A 26,817-nucleotide genomic window follows, 5' to 3' on the forward strand; every position below is an offset into this window, starting at 1 on the left:
AAGGGGAGGGATTGGGGTCCAAGATTTTGGATATTATTATGCTTCTCTTCAATAGAATAGATTACTGTTACCAAAAACTGTGGGTAATTGAACAATCAACGATTTGTCTCAAACATAGAACTTCTAAAACCTAAAAACTATCCACTAATTGTCCCTACACTACTATCTGCAGACTTGTTGTTTAGGAAAGCAATGCTTCCACTTACCCCTGCATCATAATCTTTAAAAATTTACTTTTGTTCCATATTTTTGTGACCATTATTCATTGTGTGAGAACTAATCCTAATTGGCAGGAGCTACGGACAAAGCTAACCCCTTTAAACTCCATCAGTTTAGAAACTGGTCCTAGTCAACAAGCACTTTCACAAATTTATACTTTTTTTTTAAATCAAATATTTTTTTTTTTTATATAAACACAAAACAAAAGAATTAAAGTACAAGATAAATGACGTAGTTCCACATGAAGGTATAATTCACATATCAATTGTAAATCTTTACATCAGCTTTAAGTAACTTAACAAACAGATGAGCATTTTGGTAACATGCAATAGGTACTAGTTACTATCAATGTATATGGCTATGCCAAGGTGCACAATGACTTGTATTATAGTATGTCAGGTAGGTCTCCAGACTACTTCTTACCTAGTTAACATAGAAATATTAGGGCTAGACCCTTCCAGGAGAATACATCTATGAAGTAGTTAAAAGTATTCCTCATGCTGAGACTGATATCAAGTGAAGCACTGCACCATAACAGACGTGGCCTAATCCCTATTTTAAACAGGATGAAAGTCTGCTGCCAGGGAGCCAATCACATATCTGGACTTCGCCCATCGTGACCATACTTTGTAATATTTTGGCATGGTACCTCGGGACTGATAAGTGAATCTTTCATCCCCCTCTCCAGCATTTACCAAAATCAACCAGGCACCAAAGTCTGGTCCCTCATGTGCCATCCACGTCCTAGCGATTGCAACCTTAGCTAAAGCAAAGAGGTTAAGGACATATCAGGTCTCCGACCTACCCAACAATAATCTAACACCTAACAAATTTACACTTTATTCAATCTATAAACAGACCAAATCTTAGTTGATTTGAATATAGTTTACATTGCAGCAATGTAATGGAGTAAGATATTTCAATTTATCTACAAAGCCATAATTTGTAATATAATTCAGGTGGTGGACTACAAGTTGCTTTCAAGATGACACAGAACACTGGTTGTACTACATAGAATAATCCCAGTGGTGAAGTTGAAAATCTTATACATACAGAGATAGATGTTTTCTCCATCGAGACCTGGCTTTATCTCACTACAGCATAATTTCTTGAAGGTGGGAGCATATAAACTAATTTACAAATTCTAGTTTGGTTTAAACAAGCCACTGCTCCTGGGTGATATGTCAATCTATCCAGGAATACAAAGGCATTTTAATCTCACAATAAGAGCAATACATATAAAACACTACAATGTATAACATTATGCACCCAAAGCAACTGGACTGCAATCCTGATTCTCATGAAACATCTTCTTCATCTCCTCTTTAGAGCTAAGCAAAGCCTAACTTTTGTGTTATAACTGGGTCCTTTGTCCTCTTTGTATTTTTTATTCATTATTATTTAAAAACAGACAAAGTTTAACTTTCAAAAATAAGAAGGTTTATTGTAAACTGTATCTGTACAGTAGTGTAAACAACTTTATTTTTAATTTTTAATTTTATTTTTTATTTTTATTGATGTCTTAATGGATAATCTAACCTGAATTGAAACACCTGCAAGTACAATGATCTAATGTAAACACAACAGTAGATCCTCTGTATGGGTATAAAGGACACTTGTAAACACTGAAAAAATATATATAATACAACATACAGAACTGGTTAATATCAATCTGATCGTAATAAATCCAAAAGGATAAAGTCCCAATACAATTATGTATTAATCCACAAGCAATGGTACAAAAAGGTTTTGTGTCTGATTGGTCCACAGAGGAATCACAAAATAACAGTCTTCGGTAGAAAAAACAGATGTACCACCATTATCGACTTAATCTTGAGGTCATTCATAATAAAATGTCCCAATGAAGATTTGGGGCTAGATTTGATGTAGACTGTTCCTTGGGAATTCTATACTAAATTTTTGTTGTGTAATCATACGGTTCAAGATTTACTGCAAGTGGACGGTCCACAAAACCTCAAACAAAGCAGATGTTGGGGTCAAAAGACCCAATTAAAACAGATTAAAATAACTGGTCATATATCAAACGACCTCATATGAGTCTATCAACCATATATAAATGTATGATTGCCCAAAAATCAGTAATCATGTGCTCAAAATCAATTAAAAAACTTTATACAATTAAATTAAAACATCATTATACACATCGTTCCTCTATATACAACAATGATAGTGCAAATACTCATTTGCACTTACAAAGTATTGGTTGAAAGGGAATAGCCTTATCAGATTGCTATCACTTAAGCTAGGTACACACTACAAACACTTTAGACCAATTTGTTATCAGTAACGATTTTATGAAGTTAGTTTTTACTGAAGTCCGGATCAGTCTGCTGATTCAGGTGTACACACTACACAAGATTTACCATCGATCTGTACTCTCCAACTGTCAAGTGTTATGTCCAGCAGGTCTCTGTCTGGCCATGATGTGTCAGGCTGATGTGTGACGTTACAGCATGACCCCGCCCTCTCTTCTGCCCTCTCTCCTGTGACCCGGTTGTTACACAGCCACATTATTGTTCAGTTCATTGTGTTAACCCCTGGGTTGCTAACAAGGCGTGCTGAAGGTCTCTTACAGTCTGGTACAGTGGGTGCACTCAGAAGGTATGAGGGTAGATCGAGACATGGGAGAGAGTTTTAAGAGCCCTCAGTGTGGCAGGTAACAAGGGTTAAATGCTGTGTGTGCTTTTAAAACATAATGTGATTTTTAGGGTTAAATGCGAGTGAACAGCAGGTCAGGGAAGGGATGGAAAGCAGGCATTCAATCAGTAAGCAGACTGGCTTCCTTGCATATGATGTTACTGTCAAAGCTGCTTACATTTTACATTGGTGTTACATTGACTGTGCATTGGGACACCTAAATAGTCCACCCAGCACATTTCAAGATGCATGCTTACTCTATGCTCTTGGTAGATAACTCCGTAAACTAGAAGTGATAAGGATATTCGCTTTTTGAATACATATTGACCTCAGTTTCTGCCAAATTTGAATCAGCATTAGTATCCAAAAGTTGCTGAACCAGTTTTGGGTCTGAGAAGCTGTCTGCATTTACATAAGAAATGCTTTAAGCCACCTCAGACAAAGAGGAACAGAAATAGTGACTACTTCCTGTGGCAGGATTGCTCCACCCTCAGGAAGGTTTTATATTTCATGACACAAGGCTGAAATCTCTCTCTTACTCTTTTCAGCCACATGAAGGGCCAAAGACATGCACGTATTAATGGATTTTGTAAGGGAGTATGAAGCATAAAAGCATTTCAGAGTTTGTGTTTGTACATAGTTGAGATTACAGAGTTTGCAGGATGAGCTAGAATGTGAAACTGGATTTCATGGAGTTTCTATGGTATTTTGAAAGGATTGAATGGAAGGCAGTTTGTGTTGGTTATAATGACTGAAGTAATGCGTTGAATGGAATATGTATAGCTTTTGATTGTATATGATATGAATGAAGTTACAAAGATTTGTCTTCATGATTGTATGTGGAATCGGAGCTGATAATGCTGGGAATAGTGAGTTATAGTTAATGCTGTTATTAATGTGCTGTATTGTCTGTAAAGTTGTATATTTGCAGGAGTTATAAGCACATGGTTAGCAGACAAAAGGTTGACTTTGATAAATACTGAGATACATCCTCCCCCTCCACTTAGCATGGCCACTATGAGGCCTACCTGATACTGGGGTATACAAAGATAAAATACACTATGGCTAATATGCATGTGGGTTTTAGATTATGTGAGACAATGACAGTGATGTTCAGAATGAGAACTGTAGTTTAAACAATGTAGTTTGTGAGATAGCTGGAGTTTGTGAGATACATTGTACTCAAAGGTGCCAGTGTGAAAAGTGGAAAGCAGAGCTGACCAAATGACACACTAGCAACTCAGAAAACACCCCTATCGGCGCTGCTATCAATAAATATTCAATTTAAAATAAGAGAAAAGGAGAAAAACAGCTGCCATCACTGGGAATAGAGGATGTGACAGGATGGACCGCCTATGCAACCCTGTCTGTTGTTGCTGGGAATCGGCTGGGCTTACTTTTCCACTGTCCCCTTTCGTTATTTGAATATGCCCCTCCTGTCGCAGTAGGAGGAGCCTGCTGCCACCACTGGACTCCTTTATGGCACCCAGAACCACGTTCCTTCTGGGTAACTGTCGCTACTATTGTACTCACGCTGCTACACCTGGTGCCCCTGACCGCTTTCTATGGATCAGGATGCTGTGGATGGATCCCTCTGGCCTATCACACTGGCCAGAGCTGTGCTGGGTAGCGGGCAGAGCGGTGGTACTAGGAGCTGGTTCCAAACTTCAGAACAGATGGAGGACGGATTAGATTTAGGGTCTAATCTGTAGGTCACAGGAATACAGCAATAATAAGGAAGTTGTCAAGCAGGGTCTTGAAGCAGAGTGATGTTTATTTATGGAGGTATTGTGTCCCCGGTACCAAATCCCCTCGAGATTCCACTTCACTAGGCAGGCGATACCAAAAATGTACAGAGAAGTACGATCAAGTGTCCTCAGTGCTCTTAAAAATGCGGTTGTACCCACTGTCCACTTAACCACGGACATGTGGACAAGTGGTTCTGGGCAAACGAAGGACTATATGACTGTGACAGCCCACTGGGTAGATGCATCCCCTTCCGCAGCAACAGCAACAGCTGCATCAGTAGCAGCATCTACAAAATGGCTGCTCATGCAAAGGCAGGCAACATTGTGTATTACAGGCTTTAATAAGAGGCACAACGCTGACAACATATTAGAGAAAATGAGGGAAATTATCTCCCAGTGGCTTACCCCACTTAGACTCTCATGGGGATTTGTGGTGTCAGACAATGCCAGTAACATTGTGCGGGCATTAAATATGGGCAATTTCCAGCACGTCCCATGTTTTGCCCACACCATTAATTTGGTGATGCAGCATTACCTCAAGAGTGACAGGGGTGTGCAGGAGATGCTTGCGGTGGCGCGCAAAATTGCTGGACACTTTCGGCATTCAGCCAGTGCCTACCGCAGACTAGAGGCACATCAAAAAAGCATGAACCTGCCCTGCCATCACCTCAAACAAGAGGTTGTGACGCGCTGGAACTCCACCCTCTATATGCTGCAGAGGATGGAGGAGCAGCAAAAGGCCATTCAGGCCTACACAGCCACCTACGACATAGGCAAAGGAGTGGGGATGCGCCTCAGTCAAGCGCAGTGGAGACTGATTTCCGTGTTGTGCAAGGTTCTGCAGCTATTTGAACTTGCCACACGAGAAGTCAGTTCCGACACTGCCAGCTTGAGTCAGGTCATTCCCCTGATCAGGCTGTTGCAGAAGCAGCTGGAGAAAGTGAGGGAGGAGCTGGTAAGCCATTGCGATTACACCAAGCATGTAGCTCTTGTGGATGTAGCCCTTCGTACGCTTTGCCAGGATCCGAGGGTGGTCACTCTTTTAAAGTCAGAGGAATACATTCTGGCCACCGTGCTCGATCCTCGGTTTAAAGCGTATGTTGTGTCTCTGTTTCCGGCGGACACAAGTCTACAGCGGTGCAAAGACCTGCTGGTCAGGAGATTGTCCTCTGAAGAGGACCGTGACATGCCAACAGCTCCACCCTCATTTTCTTCCACATCTATGGCTGCGAGGAAAAAGCTCAGTTTTCCCAAAAGAGGCACTGGCGGGGATGCTGATAACATCTGGTCCGGACTGAAGGACCTGCCAACCATTGCAGACATGTCTACTCTCGCTGCATTGGATGCTGTCACAATAGAAAAAATTGTGGATGATTACTTTGCTGACACCATCCAAGTAGACATGTCAGACAGTCCATATTGTTACTGGCAGGAAAAAAAGGCAGTTTGGAAGCCCCTGTACAAACTGGCTCTATTTTACCTGAGTTGTCCCCCCTCCAGTGTGTACTCGGAAAGAGTTTTTAGTGCAGCGGGGAACCTGGTCAGTGAGCGGCGAAGGAGGTTGCTTCCTCACAACGTTGAAAAAATGATGTTTATAAAAATGAATAATCAATTCCTCAATGAAGTACAGCACTGCCCTCCAGATACTACAGAGGGACCTGTGGTTGTGGAGTCCAGCGGGGACAAATTGATAATGTGTGATGAGGAGGAAGTACACACTGTAGGGGGAGAGGAATCAGAGGTTGAGGATGAGGACGACATCTTGCCTCAGTAGAGCCTGTTTAGTCTGTACAGGGAGAGATGAATAGCTTTTTTGGTGTGGGGGCCCAAACAAACCAATCATTTCAGCCAAAGTTGTTTGGTAGGCCCTGTCGCTGAAATGATTGGTTTGTTAAAGTGTGCATGTCCTATTTCAACAACATAAGGGTGGGTGTGAGGGCCCAAGGACAATTCCATCTTGGAACTTTTTTTTTGGCATTATATGACCAATCAACAGTCGTTTGCCATGTTCAAAAAGTAAAACCAAATTTTAAAAAATTCAAGAAATTAAACCAAAAGTAAAATGCCGTGTCATAATTTAAAATAAGAGGTATTGACGTGCTCTAAAACTACTGTATTGTTGTTTATATTTTATAAACACTACACTTGAAAGCTTGAGTCTTTCAATAAAAAAGTAACTGTCCATTGCACGAATATTTGCAACAGGGACAATTTTAGGGTTAAGAAAGCCAACTAATAACACTTCGACGCTGTCTGTCTTTATAAACACTACACTTGGAAGTTGGAGGAGGTATTGTGGCCCCGGCACCAAATTTACTACCGGGGCCACTCCACTGTGCAGTCCATATTTAGGTGTATCAGATATTAAACAACGGTGACAGTTGATGCCCAATTTTTTAATTATATTGTGGCCTCGGTACCAAATTGTGTACCGGGGCCACCACACTACGCAGTCCAGATACTTGTTTGGTGGAATTCAGACCAGTTGAGGGTTTTATTATTATATTGTGGGGACCACTCTATCTATACCACACTACAACTCTATACCACTCTATTTCATACTTTAATTCTATTTAATACTTTAATTCTATTTCATACTTTAATTCTATTTAATACTTTAATTCTATTTCATACTTTAATTCTATTACTAATTACCATAAAGAGGAACTGCCGCTTCTATTTAATACTTTAATTCTATTAGTAGTTACCATAAAGAGGAACAAAATAAACCAATTTTACCAAAAGTATAATATGACTTAGACTTACAAACACTACACTTGAAAGATGGTGCCTTTAAATGAAAAAGTCAGTCTTCATTGCACGACTATGTGCAACAGGGACAGTTTTTTGGTTTACAAAGTCAACCAATAACACTTGGACCCTGTCTGTTTTTAACATACTTGATGGGATCTCAATGACGAATTGTCTGTACCATGTTTGGAGGAGGTATTGTGGCCCCGGTATCAAATTGGGTACCGGGGCCACCCCACTACGCAGTCCAGATACTTGTTTGGTGGAATTCTGACACATGGAGGGTGTATTTATTTTATTGTGGCCCCAGTATCAAATTGGGTACCGGGGCCACCCCACTACGCAGTCCAGATACTTGTTTGGTGGAATTCTGACACGTGGAGGGTTTTTTAATTATATTGTGGCCTCGGTACCAAATTGTGTACCGGGGCCACCACACTACGCAGTCAAGATAGATAGATGCGTATCATAGATAAAGTACATTCAGTGGTGTGGGGCAAATTGAAAAATATTCAAAATGCACTGACATTATCAAAAACAAGAGGTTGTCACACGCTAAAACTCCAACATGTATATGATGGAGAGGATGGAGGAGCAGCCGTATGTGTAGTGTAATGCAGACCTGTTGAAGGTTTTTTATATATTTTATTGTGGTGACCAGTGCCCACTCCTCTAGGCAGTCCAGGTACATTTATTGGTGCGATTCATAAAAGTTCAGGTTTTTTAATATATATTGTGGTGACCCACTCCTCTACGCAGTCCAGGTACATTTATTGGTGCGATTCATAAAAGTTCAGGGTTTTTAATATATATTGGGGTGACCCACTCCTCTACGCAGTCCAGGTACATTTATTGGTGCGATTCATAAAAGTTCAGGGTTTTTAATATATATTGTGGTGACCCATTCCTCTACGCAGTCCAGGTACATTTATTGGTGCGATTCATAAAAGTTCAGGGTTTTTAATATATATTGTGGTGACCCACTCCTCTACGCAGTCCAGGTACATTTATTGGTGCGATTCATAAAAGTTCAGGGTTTTTAATATATATTGTGGTGACCCACTCCTCTACGCAGTCCAGGTACATTTATTGGTGCGAATCAAACAAGTTGATGGTTTTCTTATTATATATATTGTGGTGACCCACTCCTCTACGCAGTCCAGGTACATTTATTGGTGCGATTCATAAAAGTTCAGGGTTTTTAATATATTGTGGTGACCCACTCCTCTACGCAGTCCAGGTACATTTATTGGTGCGAATCAAACAAGTTGATGGTTTTCTTATTATATATATTGTGGTGACCCACTCCTCTACGCAGTCCAGGTACATTTGATTCATAAAAGTTCAGGGTTTTTAATATATTGTGGTGACCCACTCCTCTACGCAGTCCAGGTACATTTATTGGTGCGATTCATAAAAGTTCAGGGTATTTAATATATATTGTGGTGACCCACTCCTCTACGCAGTCCAGGTACATTTATTGGTGCGATTCATAAAAGTTCAGGGTTTTTAATATATATTGTGGTGACCCACTCCTCTACGCAGTCCAGGTACATTTATTGGTGCGATTCATAAAAGTTCAGGGTTTTTAATATATATTGTGGTGACCCACTCCTCTACGCAGTCCAGGTACATTTATTGGTGCGATTCATAAAAGTTCAGGGTTTTTAATATATTGTGGTGACCCACTCCTCTACGCAGTCCAGGTACATTTATTGGTGTGAATCAAACAAGTTGATGGTTTTCTTATTATATATATTGTGGTGACCCACTCCTCTACGCAGTCCAGGTACATTTATTGGTGCGATTCATAAAAGTTCAGGGTTTTTAATATATTGTGGTGACCCACTCCTCTACGCAGTCCAGATACATTTATTGGTGCGAATCATACAAGTTCAGGGTTTTTAATATATATTGTGGTGACCCACTCCTCTACGCAGTCCAGGTACATTTATTGGTGCGAATCATACAAGTTCAGGGTTTTTAATATATATTGTGGTGACCCACTCCTCTACACAGTCCAGGTACATTTATTGGTGCGAATCATACAAGTTCAGGGTTTTTAATATATATTGTGGTGACCCACTCCTTTACGCAGTCCAGGTACATTTATTGGTGCGAATCATACTAGTTGATGGTTTTGTTATTATATATATTGTGGTGACCCACTCCTCTACGCAGTCCAGATACATTTATTGGTGCGAATCATAAAAGTTCAGGGTTTTTAATATATATTGTGGTGACCCACTCCTCTACGCAGTCCAGGTACATTTATTGGTGTGAATCATACAAGTTCAGGGTTTTTAATATATATTGTGGTGACCCACTCCTCTACGCAGTCCAGGTACATTTATTGGTGCGAATCATACAAGTTCAGGGTTTTTAATATATATTGTGGTGACCCACTCCTCTACGCAGTCCAGGTACATTTATTGGTGCGAATCAAACAAGTTGATGGTTTTCTTATTATATATATTGTGGTGACCCACTCCTCTACGCAGTCCAGGTACATTTATTGGTGCGATTCATAAAAGTTCAGGGTTTTTAATATATTGTGGTGACCCACTCCTCTACGCAGTCCAGGTACATTTATTGGTGCGATTCATAAAAGTTCAGGGTTTTTAATATATATTGTGGTGACCCACTCCTCTACGCAGTCCAGGTACATTTATTGGTGCGAATCATACAAGTTCAGGGTTTTTAATATATATTGTGGTGACCCACTCCTCTACACAGTCCAGGTACATTTATTGGTGCGAATCATACAAGTTCAGGGTTTTTAATATATATTGTGGTGACCCACTCCTCTACGCAGTCCAGGTACATTTATTGGTGCGAATCATACTAGTTGATGGTTTTGTTATTATATATATTGTGGTGACCCACTCCTCTACGCAGTCCAGATACATTTATTGGTGCGAATCATAAAAGTTCAGGGTTTTTAATATATATTGTGGTGACCCACTCCTCTACGCAGTCCAGGTACATTTATTGGTGTGAATCATACAAGTTCAGGGTTTTTAATATATATTGTGGTGACCCACTCCTCTACGCAGTCCAGGTACATTTATTGGTGCGAATCATACAAGTTCAGGGTTTTTAATATATATTGTGGTGACCCACTCCTCTACGCAGTCCAGGTACATTTATTGGTGCGAATCAAACAAGTTGATGGTTTTCTTATTATATATATTGTGGTGACCCACTCCTCTACGCAGTCCAGGTACATTTATTGGTGCGATTCATAAAAGTTCAGGGTTTTTAATATATTGTGGTGACCCACTCCTCTACGCAGTCCAGGTACATTTATTAGTGCGATTCATAAAAGTTCAGGGTTTTTAATATATATTGTGGTGACCCACTCCTCTACGCAGTCCAGGTACATTTATTGGTGCGAATCATAAAAGTTCAGGGTTTTTAATATATATTGTGGTGACCCACTCCTCTACGCAGTCCAGAAAGATACCTTGTTGCAACGTTTTGGACTAATAACTATATTGTGAGGTGTTCAGAATACACTGTAAATTAGTGGAAATGCTTGTTATTGAATGTTATTGAGGTTAATAATAGCCTAGGAGTGAAAATAAGCCCAAAAACTTGATTTTTAAACTTTTTATGTTTTTTTCAAAAAAAATCCGAATCCAAAACCTTAAATCCGAACCGAGACCTTTCGTCAAGTGTTTTGCGAGACAAATCCGAACCCCAAAAATAACGAAAATCCTGATCCAAAACACAAAACACGAGACCTCAAAAGTCGCCGGTGCACATCCCTAGAAATAACTATACATTCTCCTACAAAGCCCTTAAAAACAACACCCCTTTATACATTTTAAATCTTATCTCACCCCTTGATCTACCTCCAACCTGCTCCTCGCCTTCTCTTTCACTCCAACTTACTTCTCCCATGCTGCTACCCACTTATTGAATTCCCTACTACACCCCATTAGACTGTTTCACAGCCTTTAAGTCTTTATAAACTCTCTGGAATACCATATCTTTATTAAAACTAACTCTACTCCCACCTATTCTACCCACACTCGTGTAAGCTCACAACTATCCCAATCTCCACTCTGAACCACACTCGCTACTCTTGTTTCAGCTGTACCCTCTTCCAAATAGATTGAAAGCTCTCTCATGAGCAAGACACTACTACAATTTGTTTGCAGGTATGCATTTATTTTTTTATCATATTTATATGTTCCTGCTTTAAGTCTGTCCTATTTTCCTCATGTTACGGTGCTGGTAGTTACAGGTCTGATAGTCAGAGCAGGCCTGTACACGACCAGATGCTGAGTCCCCTATGTTCAGAATAAGGAGGCAAGACACAATGTAGTTCTTCAATACTTCAATGAAAAACACACACATATATATATATATATATATATATAAATATGCAGATGTCAATTAGCCACGGCGGAGCGTGACAAGGTGGTAAACACAATATCAGTCTATTCACAGCACAGATGATAATATGCAGGTGTCCAATTGCCACGGCAGAGCGTGACAAGGATAAACACAATAACAGTCTTGTTATATGCACATGAACAGACTTGCAGCAGGCTGTGAATCAGTAGAGGCACAATAGAGAGAAAACAAAGTCTTGGTAATATGCACAAGATGATACTTACAGCAGGGAAATCCCAGCAGAAGTGCTCCAGCACTAGGTAGAGAACTGAAACTCATACACAGGAAGACACAGGTTACACAGGAGTCCAAGGAATCAGGCTAGCAACAAGTTGCACTGACAGTGAGCAGATGTCAGTGCTGAGTTTAAATAGAGCAGGTAAAGTGACCACGCCCTGAGGGTGAGTCATGTGATCCACAGGAGAACAGAGCAGACAGGGAAAGTAACAAAACCTGGTCAGGATTGTTACAGTACCCCCCTCCCTAGGGGTGGACTCCAGACACCTACGATATTTTTTTAGGGAATAATTTCCGAAACTGTTTGAGTAAACGAGGAGCATGAATGTCTAAAGCTTTAACCCAAGAACGTTCCTCAGGCCCATAGCCTTTCCAATCGACCAGGAATTGCAGTGATCCTCTGGATCTACGAGAGTCCAAAAGTTGTTTAATCTCATATTCAGTTTGATCTTGAGAAGTAGCCAAAGGCGGAGAAGCTGTGACTCTTGAAAATTGATTTTGTACCACCGGTTTTAACAGAGAGACATGAAACACATTGGGAATCCGTAGTGAGGATGGAAGTTCCAATCTGAAAGCTGCTGGATTAATTATCTCGGAGATTCGGTAGGGACCGATAAACTTGGGTGCTAGTTTAATACTAGGAACTTTTAAACGGATATTTTTTTGTGGATAACCAGACCTTATCCCCTGGAAGAAGCGGAGGTGCAGGACACCTTTTCATATCGAAAAAATTTTTGGCCCGTGCAGCAGAATTCTCCAGATTACTTTTGGTTTGAGTCCAAATGAGAGAAAACTTGCGTAGCAGGGAATTTACTGCAGGAACTGAGGACATAGGAGTTTGAGAAAAGGTATGTGGTCTGGGATTACATCCATACATGACAAAAAAGGGTGAATTACCAACAGCTTCATGAAAATGATTGTTATGGGCGAATTTAGCCCATGGGAGGAGTTCCAGTCAATCCGCTTGGTGAGCAGACACATACATTCGTAGGACTTTTTCGAGCTCTTGGTTAGTCCGTTCGGTCAGGCCATTAGACTGAGGATGGTATGCCGATGAAAAGTCCAATTTAATGCCTAACTGTGAACAAAAGGATCTCCAGAACCTTGAAACAAACTGTGAACCACGGTCTGACACGATATGGAGTAGACAGCCACAGCCATATGGATTAGTTCTGCCAACAATGCGGAAGAAGGGAGTCCTTTGAGGGGAATTAAATGAGCTGCTCTCGAAAAACGGTCTGTCACCACCCAGATAACCGTATGAGCTTTGGAGGTAGGCAGATTGGTAAGAAAGTCCATAGATACTTGAGACCAGGGTACTTCAGGAACAGGTAGTGGAATAAGAGTGTCACTCACTGGAGTGTGAGTGCCTCCACTCTGGTACGTGGTTCTCCATCTTTCCCGCTCACACCTGTGTGGAACCGCGGCCGTCTGCCATCCTGTCGCACTGCGCATGCGCAGGTCCCTTTAACAACTACACCTGACCACTAATGTGATTGATGGATCAATCACCCCTCCCTACTTAAGGCACCTGCAGCCTTAGGTAGTTGCCTGATCTTGAAGTCTCACTCCCAGTGAACTTCTATAGGTGTGTGCAGTTTCCAAACTGCTTCCAGCTCTACTCCTGAACTGAGGACATAGGAGTTTGAGAAAAGGTATGTGGTCTGGGATTACATCCATACATGACAAAAAAGGGTGAATTACCAATAGCTTCATGGAAATGATTGTTATGGGCGAATTCAGCCCATGGGAGGAGTTCCAGTCAATCCGCTTGGTGAGCAGACACATACATTCGTAGGAATTTTTCGAGCTCTTGGTTAGTCCGTTCGGTCAGGCCATTAGACTGAGGATGGTATGCCGATGAAAAGTCCAATTTAATGCCTAACTGTGAACAAAAGGATCTCCAGAACCTTGAAACAAACTGTGAACCACGGTCTGACACGATATGGAGTGGACAGCCGTGGAGGCGAAATATTTCTTTGATGAAAAGTTCTGCCAACAATGCGGAAGAAGGGAGTCCTTTGAGATGAATGAAATGAGCTGCTCTCGAAAAACGGTCTGTCACCACCCAGATAACTGTATGAGCTTTGGAAGGAGGTAGATCAGTAATAAAGTCCATAGATACTTGAGACCAGGGTACTTCAGGAACAGGTAGAGGAATAAGAGGACCGAAGGGTCTATGCTGAGGAATCTTATGTTGTGCACATTTAGAGCAGGCAGAAACAAATGATTTTACATCTTTCAGAAGGGATGGCCACCAATAGTACCGGGTCAGGAGTTCTCCAGTCTTCTTGGCTCAAGCATGACCTGAGAAGCGAGATAAATGGGCCCAGCGTAACAACTTGAGACGTAGATGTGGTAATATGAAGGTCCGGCCTGGAGGGCAAGTAGATTTATTCACAGGAGTAAAAGCCAAGACACAACTAGGGTCAAAGATGGGATGAATGTCCTCAGGAGAATCCTGGTCTTCGGAATGAAAGGACCTAGAAAGTGTGTCTGCTTTTTTATTTTTTGATCCCGGACGGAAGGTAAGTCTAATATCAAATCTTGAAAAGAACAAGGACCACCTGGCTTGACGCGGATTCAGACATCGAGCCGAACGGAGATAAATTAGGTTCTTATGGTCTGTATATATTGTAATAGGAAACAAGGCCCCTTCCAACAGATGTCGCCATTCAGACAGGGCTAATTTAATAGCCAATAATTCTTGATCTCCTATACCATAATTATTTTCTGCTGGGAGGAATTTGCGAGAGAAGAACCCACATGGATGTAGTTTCCTAGAAGCGTCACGTTGAGACAAAACTGCACCAGTGCCCACAGAAGATGCATCTACCTTCAAGAAGAAGGGACGTTGGCAATCAGGTTGCTGAAGAATAGGAGCCGAAGAGAAGGCTGACTTTAGATGCTCAGAGGCAGAGATGGCCTCGGGGGACCAAAGCTTGGGATTGGCTGATTTCTTGGTAAGAGCAGTAATGGGGGCAATGATGGTACAATACCCCTTGGTGAATTGTCTGTAATAATTGGCGAAGCCAAGGAAGCATTGGATAGCTTTCAACCCGGTGGGCAAGGGCCAATCCACAATTGCTCTTAGTTTAGCTGGGTCCATTTGACGGGCTGTGCACGAGAGGATTATTATTACTATTAATTTTTTATTTATAAGGCGCCACTAGGTGTCCGTAGCGCCGTACAGGGACAGACAAAGTTACAATACAAGGTGAGACAGCACAGTACAGTAAACAATAAGCACAGTAACTCGGTGAGCTTGAAGCACAGCTAGAGGGGCGGGGGAGGGGAGAGTGGAAGGTCCTGCATACGGCTGAGCCCAAGAGGGAGGGCCCGGATGACAGGGAAACCCCCAGAGGGGAGAGGAAGGAGCGAGAGGGGAGAAGAGGGTCCTCGAGGAGGAGGGCTAGGTAGCTGGAGAGCCGAGTTAAGAGTGGTGAGGACAGGAGGAGAGATGACCCTGCTCAGAGGAGCGTACAATCTAAAGGGTGGGGTAGACAGACAGAGAGACACAGGGGAGAGAGGGAGAGATAAGGATAAGGGAAGGGGAATGAAGGGGAAGAGGTAGAAGAAAAGGTAGGAAATTAAGTGGGAGACTAAAAGGCTTTAAGAAAAAGGTGGGTTTTTAGAGCCCGTGGATGTAAGAAAGGAATCTGAGGTTGCTCGAAAAGGCACTTTTCAAGTTTACAGAAGAGGTTGTGTTCTCTCAGACGAGTCAGGACTTGACCTACATGCTCCCTATGTGAAGTGAGGTCTCGAGAAAATATCAGAATATCGTCCAGGTAGATGATGACGAATTGATAGAGAAGGTCTTGAAAAATATCATTCATGAGGGTTTGGAATACAGCGGGAGCATTACAAAGCCTAAAGGGCATTACAAGATATTCAAAGTGCCCATCATGTGTGTTAAATGCTGTTTTCCATTCGTCACCTGCTTTAATACGAACGAGATTGTAGGCCCTTCGTAAATCTAATTTGGTGAACACAGTAGCGCCTTTAATGTGGTTGAACAGCTCGGAGATGAGGGGTAACGGATACCTATTCTTAACGGTAATAGCATTAAGTCCTCGAAAGTCAATGCATGGCCGGAGGCCGCCATCCTTCTTTTTAACGAAAAAGAATCCAGCGCCAGCTGGAGAGGTGGACTTCCAGTTAAAACCTTTTTGCAGGTTTTCTTGAATATATGTAGACATTGCCTGGGTCTCAGGAAGAGAAAGGGGATAAACACGACCACGAGGAATAGGTTTGTCAGGAAGAAGCTCGATTTCACAATCCCAAATGCGATGAGGGGGAAGCTTGGTTGCCTCCTTTTCACAGAAGACGTCTGCATACTGTTGGTATTAATGAGGTAAAGATGGTAATGACAATGCAGTGGGTAGATGAAGAGGTACTACTTTCTTCAGACAGTGAGACTGACACCGTGATCCCCAGGACAAAATTTGAGCAGTATGCCAGTCCAGAGCTGGGGAGTGGAGACGTAACCATGGCAGACCTAACACAAGGGAATTGATGGTCTTTGGAAGAACTAGGAAGGATATTTTTTCCTGGTGCAGGATTCCAATTTGAAGGGTGAGGGGAACCGTCCGGAACTGAATGAAGCCTCCTGGAATATTACTGCCATTGATGGCTGTGAGGCGTACAGGACGTTCTAGTGGTGTAGTAAGAATATGATATTTCTCAACCACAGTGGCGGCAATAAAATTACCGGCTGCACCAGAATCCAGAAAGGCATCCAGCGGAATAGAGAGATTCCCCAAAAACAGAAAAACAGACAACAAGAGGTTCTCTTTGTGATGAGAACTGTTGAGGGAAAAATCAAACAGACCTAACGGGGTTCCCACTTGCTCTGTTTGGTCTGAGCGTTTTCCTGGACGCGTAGGACAACTACTGATGCGATGGGACTTCCCTCCACAATAGAGGCACAGATTATTTTTAAATCTTCTCTCTCTCTCACTTGGAGAGAGGCGGGACCTACCCACTTGCATGGGTTCTTTTGGGGGCTTAGCGGCCCCTAAGTTATGGAAAACAGGGCGATGATTAGGACACCGAATATGTTCTTTTTCTTGAACCCTCTCCTTGAATCGAAGATCTATTTTGACACACAATGAGATCAGATTATCCAAGGAAGCTGGGAGGTCACGGGAAGCCAACACGTCTTTTATTTGATCAGATAGGCCTTGCCAGAACGTGGCCACCAGCGCTTCATCATTCCAGCGCAGCTCAGAGGCCATTGTCCTAAATAAGATAGCATATTGTCCCACAGAATGAGAGCCTTCTCGTAAACAAAGAATTCCTGTAGCTGCACTGGAAAGCCGACCAGGTTCATCAAAAATGTTTTTGAAGATTGTCCAAAATTCTGTATAATTTTGCAGCAAGGGGTCATTCTTCTCCCATAGGGGTGAGGCCCAGGCCAGGGCTTGACCAGAAAGAAGGGACAAAATGTAGGCAATTTTTGCCCTATCCGTAGGAAAGTTTCTGGGCAATAAATCAAAGTGAATCCTCTACATGACTTGGGGTTCCCATCGTACATAGGAGGATTAGGAATTTGTGGGTACATGGTAGTTGTGTTAGCAGAAGACTCAGCAGATGTCTTAGATTTATGTGAGGATGCCAGAGTGTCCTGAAAAGAATCCAGACGAGAGGATACATCCTGTAAGAACTGCATGAGACGATCTTGATTGGTCTCTTGTTTTTCCACTCTCCCTATTAGGTGTTGAAATAGGTCCTTGGTAGAGGGATCGTCAATGGTGTTCATTTCCTTTTTTGGGTCAGTGCAAACTGTTACGGTGCTGGTAGTTACAGGTCTGATAGTCAGAGCAGGCCTGTACACGACCAGATGCTGAGTCTACTAGGTTCAGAATAAGGAGGCAAGACACGATGTAGTTCTTCAATTCTTCAATGAAAAACATATATATACATATATATATATATACATATATATATATATATATATATACATATATATATATATATAAATATGCAGATGTCAATTAGCCACGGCAGAGCGTGACAAGGTGGTAAACACAATAGCAGTCTATTCACAGCACAGATGATAATATGCAGGTGTCCAATAGCCACGGCGGAGCGTGACAAGGTGATAACCAGAATAGCAGTCTATTCACAGCACAGATGATAATATGCAGGTGTCCAATAGCCACGGCGGAGCGTGACAAGGATAAACACAATAACAGTCTTGTTATATGCACATGAACAGACTTGCAGCAGGCTGTGAATCAGTAGAGGCACAATAGAGAGAAAACAAAGTCTTGGTAATATGCACAAGATGATATTGCAGCAGGGAAATCCCAGTAGAAGTGCTCCAGCACTAGGTAGAGAACTGAAACTCATACACAGGAAGACACAGGATACACAGGAGTCCAAGGAATCAGGCTAGCAACAAGTTGCACTGACAGTGAGCAGATGTCAATGCTGAGTTTAAATAGAGCAGGTAAAGTGACCACGCCCTGAGGGTGAGTCATGTGATCCACAGGAGAACAGAGCAGACATGGAAAGTAACAAAACCTGGTCAGGATTGTTACACCTCACTGTCCGCAGCAACAAATCAACAACAATAATAATAATAATAATAATAATAATAAATTAAACATGAGCGCGAGAAGACATCAAGATCATTTTTGTTACCCATCGCTTTTGTACGGGTGAAGCCTTTTACTAAATTGCTTGGAATGTGCCTAGAAAGGTGCTGTGAGTGGATCACTATTAAATAACTTTTGGTAAAAATTTATTTAAAGCAAATAGCGCAGGGCACTTATTTATGTAATTGCATTTGCACATATTTTTTGATATTGTGTATATTGTAAAATAGGAAATCGTTATTTCTGAGACCAGGGGAAGAAATTTGTCTCTTGTCTAACCTTGCTATAGGATATGCCTATTTCTGATGTATATATCTGATACAATGAGCCTGTGTTTACCAATCCTTTGGTGTATTGTGGTTTGGGGAAGTGGCTTGTTGTGTGTCCTTTTGTTGTTCTGTAGAAATGTGTATTCGGAGACTGTCTGAAGTATTCATGCCAGTCAGACCTTTTGACTTGCTAGTGAGTCTCCTGTCTCTCAAATAAGATCCAGGAAATTCACAGCAAGGTTTTTAAGAATTTCATAGCTAAGTATAAATATTAGTGGCTTTGCAATGTATGTAAATCAATGTTTTGGTAAACGGGGTTACATCCTGATTCTAAAAATAGCCTATGTCAGAACTGTATAAAAGATGAGCTGTGTGTGCATATAATGTATCATTCTTCTGAATTCCTCTGACCTGACCACCCTGGTACCTTCAACTAGGGTAAGAGAAAATAAACATCTTGCTTCAAAGACCTGATTGGAAGCATCTTCAATATCGCTGTATTCCTGTGTTCTACAAATTAGACCCAAATCGAATCCGTTCTCCGGCTGTGTCTGTGGTTTGGACCCAAGTGTTTCCAGTACCACCGCTCTGCCTGCTACCCAGCAGCCCTGGTCTATGTGATAGGCCAGGGGGATCCATTCACAGCAACCTGGATCCATAGTAAGAGGTATGGAGTAACCAGCCCAGGTACACCAGCAACGAGACACGCTAGCAGCGTCAGTGACCCAGAAGAAACCCAGATCTGGATGCCAGTATAGGAGTCCACTGGTGGCAGCATTATAATCCCCTCCTACTGCGGCAAGAGGGAGCTTTTGGGATAAAGAAAGGGAATGGTTGCAAAGTAAGCCCAGCCGGTTCCCAGCAACAACAGACAGGGTGGCATAGGCGGTCCATCCTGTCACAGGTACTTTTTCTCCAAAGTGTAACATGAATTGGCAAAATGTGCCGCATTAAAAGTATAGGACAGGAAGACTGCCACCCCCAGGCTGATGTAAAATGCAAGTCTTTTTGTGGAATACAACTTCCCATGCACCTCTCTGCTTAGCAAGGAAAACAACTAGAAAGGCACCCTCTCCACCCCTTTATGTCCACAAAATAAAATCCCATTTTTGTACTGCTCTGGAAAAGTAGGTGCAAATGTCTGCTATTACCTGCACACTGAAACACAATGTAAGTTTACAGAGGCTGCTCCCGAATATGCATGTGTCTTAAAGTATGCTGTATGGACTATAGGGGTTCAATAGTACAAAACCAAAGTGTTTTGTCATGTAACTTTGGTGTACTTTATAAATGACCTACACTGTATTTATTTAAATTGATTTATAAAGAGTTGAATAAACAAAAATCTAATGTCATTTAATTTGTTTCAAAAACAGTTGGATCATATTTTAGACACGATTAAGATATTATAATGGGCATGGTGCTGGAACTCACATAAGGAAAAACTAAGGCTCAACAAGGCTCTTACCAAAGCATTCACATCCTCTGTTTTATAGATCAACATACGTATCTCATCAGGGTCTCCACTGAAAATTGCTTGGATTAGGGGAGGCTGGATGAAAATAAAACAAAAACAGTTAATATGGTGACCATTACACTTCAACAAACAGATACATTGCTTCTAAATACAATTCACTTACCACAAAGCATTGTCACAAAATAAAAATAAGGTTTAATAAAACTTACCTCCCATCATGTATTAAACATGAAGAGAAAATATGTACTATCCCCTGATCTGCACAGTCCATGAATGAATATATCTGCCACACTGCTACTGTAGTTCATGTGGACACAACCTACCCCAACTGACCATTCTCCCCACAAAAATGGGACTATTTTCTATTATGTAAATTTTACTGAACAAAATAATAAAATGCACATTGTCTAAAGATAATTTCCAGTTACTGGTCGATGCTGTCAATTCATGAGAAAAATGTATTAGCCAATTAAAATTCCATGCATTTATCACATCCTTACTTGGAGACAAGAAGGAGAGACAAATGTTGACACCAACCTAGGTGCAACCAGAAATCAGCAACAACTGTATAATTTTAAGGTTCAAAGTTTTAAGATTTGGTTTCAAAGATTTTGTTCCTGGATATGTTCCTCCCAGTCAATGTCTATGGACTGTAAAGAAGCAAGGAGCAAAGAGCCCTTTTATTATTGATCATTTTTGCATTCTTATCTTCCCTTCTTTGATTACTTGGCACAATATTTATAATTAAACAGTACACTGAAAAGGTAAAAATGTGTTAAGGATAAAATCTATATAAATTAGAAAGTCAAAATACAAATACCCTAGTAAAAAGAAAAGCTAGTGATAACAGTCACAACTATACATGCAAAAGTCCCATAGATGCCCAGACAGTGATGTATTAATCTCTACATACTTTTTCACATGTTTCTGGTGACATTGGAATATTTTTTATCAATTTTTTTAATATTTGCATATGATGGGCAGCACGGTGGCTTAGTGGTTAGCACTTCTGCCTTACAACGCTGGGGTCCTGTGTTCAATTCACAACCATTATTGATTTATCTGTGTGGAGTTTATTAGTTTTCCCGTGTTTGCATGGGTTTCCTCCGGGTGCTCCAGTTTCCTCCCACACTCCAAAAAACATTATTAAAGTAATTTTATCGGTTTCAAATAAGCATTGCCCAAGCGATTGTATTGTGTTTCCAATGCACAAAGTGATTTATTTTAGCAGATGTAAAAAGTTAACAGTTCAATAGATGATTATAGTATAATACAGTACAGTACAGCCAATACCAACAGATACATACATACCGCTGCGCTTGCATGTGCTTCCACGGATACCAATGGACAGTAGTTCACCCTTGAATACTGTGGTCAGAGAAGACTGAAGCTAGTGGGAGAGCAGCTATGATATATATACATTCAGTGTTACAGAGAGAACAATGCAAATGACGTGGCTTGCTGCTATATGTCCAGACTTCAGGTGGGTCCAGGGTAAACAGGTCATAGGCTAGTTCAAACAACCCCCTCAAAGGCTGAGGTCAGCATTCCAGATGATTCTCCCACCCAGAAACCAGTTACAACTAGTTCATTAGCATTTTACAGTCTGATATCAATCTGACTATTTATTCCCTAACATCAATAACTAGAGTATGCAATATGCGATCTCTTTGGCGATGGAACCGGACAGCTGCTGATGAATAGGGGATTAGAATGAAATCAGACATGACACATTTCCTGGAACATCCGGACCATCCGTCAAGGCAGCACCCACCCTCACAACAACAACGACAAAACAAAGCGCAGACGTCCCAGGTAAGCCCTCCCAAAAGGGTCTACACCACCCATATACCTGTTTATATTAAACCATTCCTGAGCCTATAGTTTTATATACTGTGTTCCCAAATTGCCAAGCATATAGTTGTGTTGTGCATATGTGCCTGCTTGCACTGGTAACTGATAGTTCTACTATACATATATAATGTTGAGTGTTAGATAACGCTGATCTATTCAGGCAGCGCCACTCATATATTATATTACCAGACTGCCAAGCATATAATTTAATCTAATTCACACATACATGTCCGCTAGCACTGACAGACTATAGTTCAAGGTGTCCTATCATAGTGCATCTATATACAAGTATCTACAGTTTATGCCACTAGGATTGTATTTCATTGATATTCATGTATATTGTTGAATTACTAGGCATTCATGATATTACATAGATTGCACGTGTGGTAATCAATCTTTTTAGATGGTATTAGTCTGTTTAGGTAGCGCTAAGCTACTTGGGACACACAGAATTTGCATATCTAGTGATGGATATCTTAAGATAACCCTGTTCTCATTAGTTAGCGCTAAACCACTTAAAGTATGCACCCATATCATCTGCTAATAGGATGTTGTAATGGGATGTCAGATGTTTGAAGCGCTAGTTTGCACTTAACAAAAGAGGTCTCTCTATCAGTTAGTTGTATTTGCTCAAGCGGCAGAACGCCGCGATCGGCACCGCCCACTTCCGGGTCTGACGTCACTCAGCGTGACGTCGGCCCGACGTACGTTTCGCTATACTGCTTAATTCCATGATTAAGCAGTATAAATGTTAAGAGAACAGGGTTATCTTAAGATATCCATCACTAGATATGCAAATTCTGTGTGTCCCAAGTAGCTTAGCGCTACCTAAACAGACTAATACCATCTAAAAAGATCGATTACCACACGTGCAATCTATGTAATATCATGAATGCCTAATAATTCAACAATATACATGAATATCAATGAAATACAATCCTAGTGGCATAAACTGTAGATTTTTGTATATAGATGCACTATGATAGAACACCTTGAGCTATAGTCTGTCAGTGCTAGCGGACATGTATGTGTGAATTAGATTAAATTATATGCCTGGCAGTCTGGTAATATAATATATGAGTGGCGCTGCCTGAATAGATCAGCGTTATCTAACACTCAACATTATATATGTATAGTAGAACTATCAGTTACCAGTGCAAGCAGGCACATATGCACAACACAACTATATGCTTGGCAATTTGGGAACACAGTATATAAGACTATAGGCTCAGGAATGGTTTAATATAAACAGGTATAGCCTTGTCTTTCTTGCATATTAAGATATACTCCATAAAGAAGACTCCAGTGGATTAATATTGTGGAGGAACAGATTAGGCACTACTGCCATCTGTAGTTCACATAATGCTATTTATTTACCTAGCTTTATGCAATGTGATACATTGTCACAATAGAGATACTGTGTAACTGTCTAGTATCCCATTTGCTGAATATGGACCAATAATAGCACTATGATTCTACTGTATTTATATCCACAAGTGTTCTCCTATCAGTATACTCTCCTTTTAGGATGGCTATATAGAATTAGATCGGTTCCACCACAGGGTCAACTAAACATTTTTAATTTCTAATATCTATTCTTCAACACTATCTATTTTTTAATATTTCGCTTTTTAATTGGTGGTATACCTATACATATTATTTTTAATGCATACTAATAAAATTTAATGTATTAATGTATCAATTATTGTACCTGGAGTGCTAATTAAGGTCATTTTCTTGCCCTCTTCTTCAATTTATACGTTCACGTATGTGACCTCAGCACCCCCTCACTTAATATAATCCCACTTATTGATTTATCAGTGAGGTAGGGTACCATCTTGTGCGGAGCCGTTTTCCGTTGCCCCTTTCCCCATTTTTCCTTTGACATTATAGCTCAGAATACATTTAAACACTTCATGTTCATCAATAGCATCATTCTATGTCTATCAATAATGCCATATACAATCTCCTTCAGCTTGCGTTAATGTACACACTTCTAATAATGTCATCAGTTCTTTTCATCAACACTTGTGGGCGGGCTATTGTCTGTTCGTTCTTCCCAGTCTCCCAATACTCAGGTTTCTTTATGCGTGAAATAGCGGTTGGCTTGCCAAACATTGGGAGACTCCAGATTAAGGGACCTAGGTGTCGTACTTTTCCCCTAGTGGCCTCCCACCCATAGTTCGGGTACCTCAAGAATATTTAGTGGAAAGAGAACTAGTCCTACTTGATATAATCACTGAGGCACGTGAGAGCACGCCCAGCACTTTGTTTGGTCTAAAACCTTACCCTCCCAAGAATGAAAATCATTCTCAAGGATGCCTGCTCAAGTCCGAATATTACTGGACTGGCATCACTGGGTGTACTTCTCTTCAACTATGGGGTCAACGTACTTACGGACGTAATGCTACTCAGACAATAGCCCCCCGCACTTTCTCCAAGCTCCAGTGTTTCCAAATTTTCCTTTACCTCGGAATTGAATAGAGTAATTGGCTGGACCGATTATGCTACTAACTTCTCCTTCATCCCCAATACCTCACTATCATTACCTGAAGCTGCCTCTGTCACCTGTCAACAATCAAAAGAATCGACCGTCCCGAAAAGAGAACGTGATGAAAAAAACACAGAACAGGAAAACTACAACTTCATGATGGACAAATGTCTTAGCCTCTGGCTCAGGTGCTACTAACTGCATTCGAGGCCTCCCAGAACAGATTCATGAGTGCACTTGGACCCTTCTTTGAGTGTTGGCCCCTCTGCAGTGGGTGAAAAGGGCACCAGTGTGTCTCTGCTACCCTTGAAGTCATGATGCTGGTAGCCTACACCTGGTACCTGTCTGTCAAATAACCTGAGCCTAAGAAATTTCTGTTCCACAACTTACTCTCCCGATCCAACATCCTGACAGTTAGTGTGACTTTTCAGGAAACAGTGTTTTGGACGTTCTCGGTTGCTGTCTCACCATTTACCTCCCCTCTCAAGGTCTAAGCTAGCCTCTCAGTTACAATCTCATCTCAAGAGGGGTCAAAAACATCTTAAAAATTGACAGATTAAGAGGCAGCCCAGGAGTGATCTTTTGTAGCTGGGAAGGACTAGTGGCCAAAGCTATCAACCACTTCAATCAAGTTCCAACTCTCATTCTATTCAATTCGTTCTACCTAGTACCGTTACTTTATGTTCACACTGATCTGTGGCTAATCGAAAGTATGTAACTTGTTACCACTACTCATACATTATACCTTTATTATCAATAACATGAATACCCCTATCACCTATTATAACTCTAGGGCTATCACATTGAATAACAAAAGCTTTGAGTATGACACAGTCATACATTAGACACATTTCTATACACCTTTACCCAGACATATTTCTTTGGTACACTAGTGTATACCTGAGGATCCTGCATGGTGGTAATTGGATGACGTGGATTTGTTTTACCTGGAGGAAAACCCATCTGCAGGAGGGATATAGGATGGCTCTATTGGTATCATCTTCCTGACATTCTCTCAATCAAGACAGGATGTTGCCGTCCTACTAGCTTGAGAAGAAATGTCTGGTGCACCCCAATATACTCTTACCAGCTTGCACATACCTTCTGTACCCAGCTGAGCCAGACCATGTGCTGCCTCCGCTGGGTCTGGAAGATACACTCTGGGAGCTACTGGTCTACCTTGTCCATCTCTCCAGGGTCAGCCAGACTCCTCACCACATCTCTTCACCTTCCAGACAGTTTATTCTTCAGGTAACACAAATCTTCATATATTAAGCAATATGTGTATGCGTGCATGTGTGTGTGTGTGTTCACATTTTAAAACAAAAACAATACAACGAAAAACAAAACAAAACATAGATTTGTCAGCTGTCACATAAAACCCTGCTATCTATTTGACAGCTATGTTCTGCCTGGTGTGACAGCCATGTATAGTCGTGTGTGTAAGTGTGGATTTTACTAGCAGCTACTTCAGTTGGTAACTGTGTCACTGTGTAAAGTCCTCTATGTAGTGTCCTACTCATGTGCTGGTATTGCTATAAAAAAGATTTTTCAGTCAACTTAACGTCGCCCCCTAGACTAGAAAAATGCTGAAGACCAATGTATATCAATCGATTTTCCCTCTGCCAACTCACATGCCATTCTCAGTACCTCACATTCAGCTACTTGACTAAGTGAGAAAGGCAAAGGGGTCTATTTCTATAACACTTTCTTCAAATATAACAGTATCCAGTACATGTCAGTCTAACAGTGAAAAAATATAAAACACAAAAAATTTCTACATTTTCTAGGGTTTCACATTATGTCGTATCTTGTGGCAAAATCCTACTCCAATGTTCTACACAGAGATGCATATCTGTATGTTTTAACCTCTAGCGATCTCTCCACCCTTTGTGCATAACTATAAAGGCACACTTTGTACAGGAGGCAAAAAGCAGATATGCAATCTAAAAAAAAATAATCATATTTCCACAACGAAAAAACTTTCTGCTTAACATTAGCAGTTTCTATACACATAACAGGTTCTGTAACTCATGTCAATCTAGTGTGTATCTCCCTGAGTTCGTCTTATGTAAAAAAAATGTCTTAGCCCCATTAGTGAGACTGT

The 26,817-nt window shown here is 41.1% G+C and overlaps 1 protein-coding gene across 8 annotated transcripts in view; it reads right to left on the reverse strand.

Annotated features, from left to right (window-relative positions):
- Positions 1–26,817, reverse strand: part of ANKRD44 (ankyrin repeat domain 44) — a 372,760-nt gene that overhangs the window by 268,148 nt on the left and 77,795 nt on the right. For 6 of the 8 annotated variants that reach the window (XR_012678247.1, XM_075179968.1, XM_075179971.1 and 3 more), the window contains exon 2: positions 20,357–20,440. The exons of the other annotated variants lie outside the window; for them this stretch is intronic. Coding sequence is in view for 5 of the 6 variants with exons in the window: in XM_075179968.1 (XP_075036069.1) it covers positions 20,357–20,440 (84 nt within the window). In the remaining variant the exon portion in view is untranslated. The remainder of the gene's footprint in view (positions 1–20,356; positions 20,441–26,817) is intronic. 8 annotated transcript variants of the gene reach the window in all.

The sequence above is a fragment of the Mixophyes fleayi genome, chromosome 7, assembly GCF_038048845.1.
Source record: "Mixophyes fleayi isolate aMixFle1 chromosome 7, aMixFle1.hap1, whole genome shotgun sequence".
In the NCBI taxonomy this organism is placed as follows: Eukaryota; Metazoa; Chordata; class Amphibia; order Anura; family Limnodynastidae; genus Mixophyes; species Mixophyes fleayi.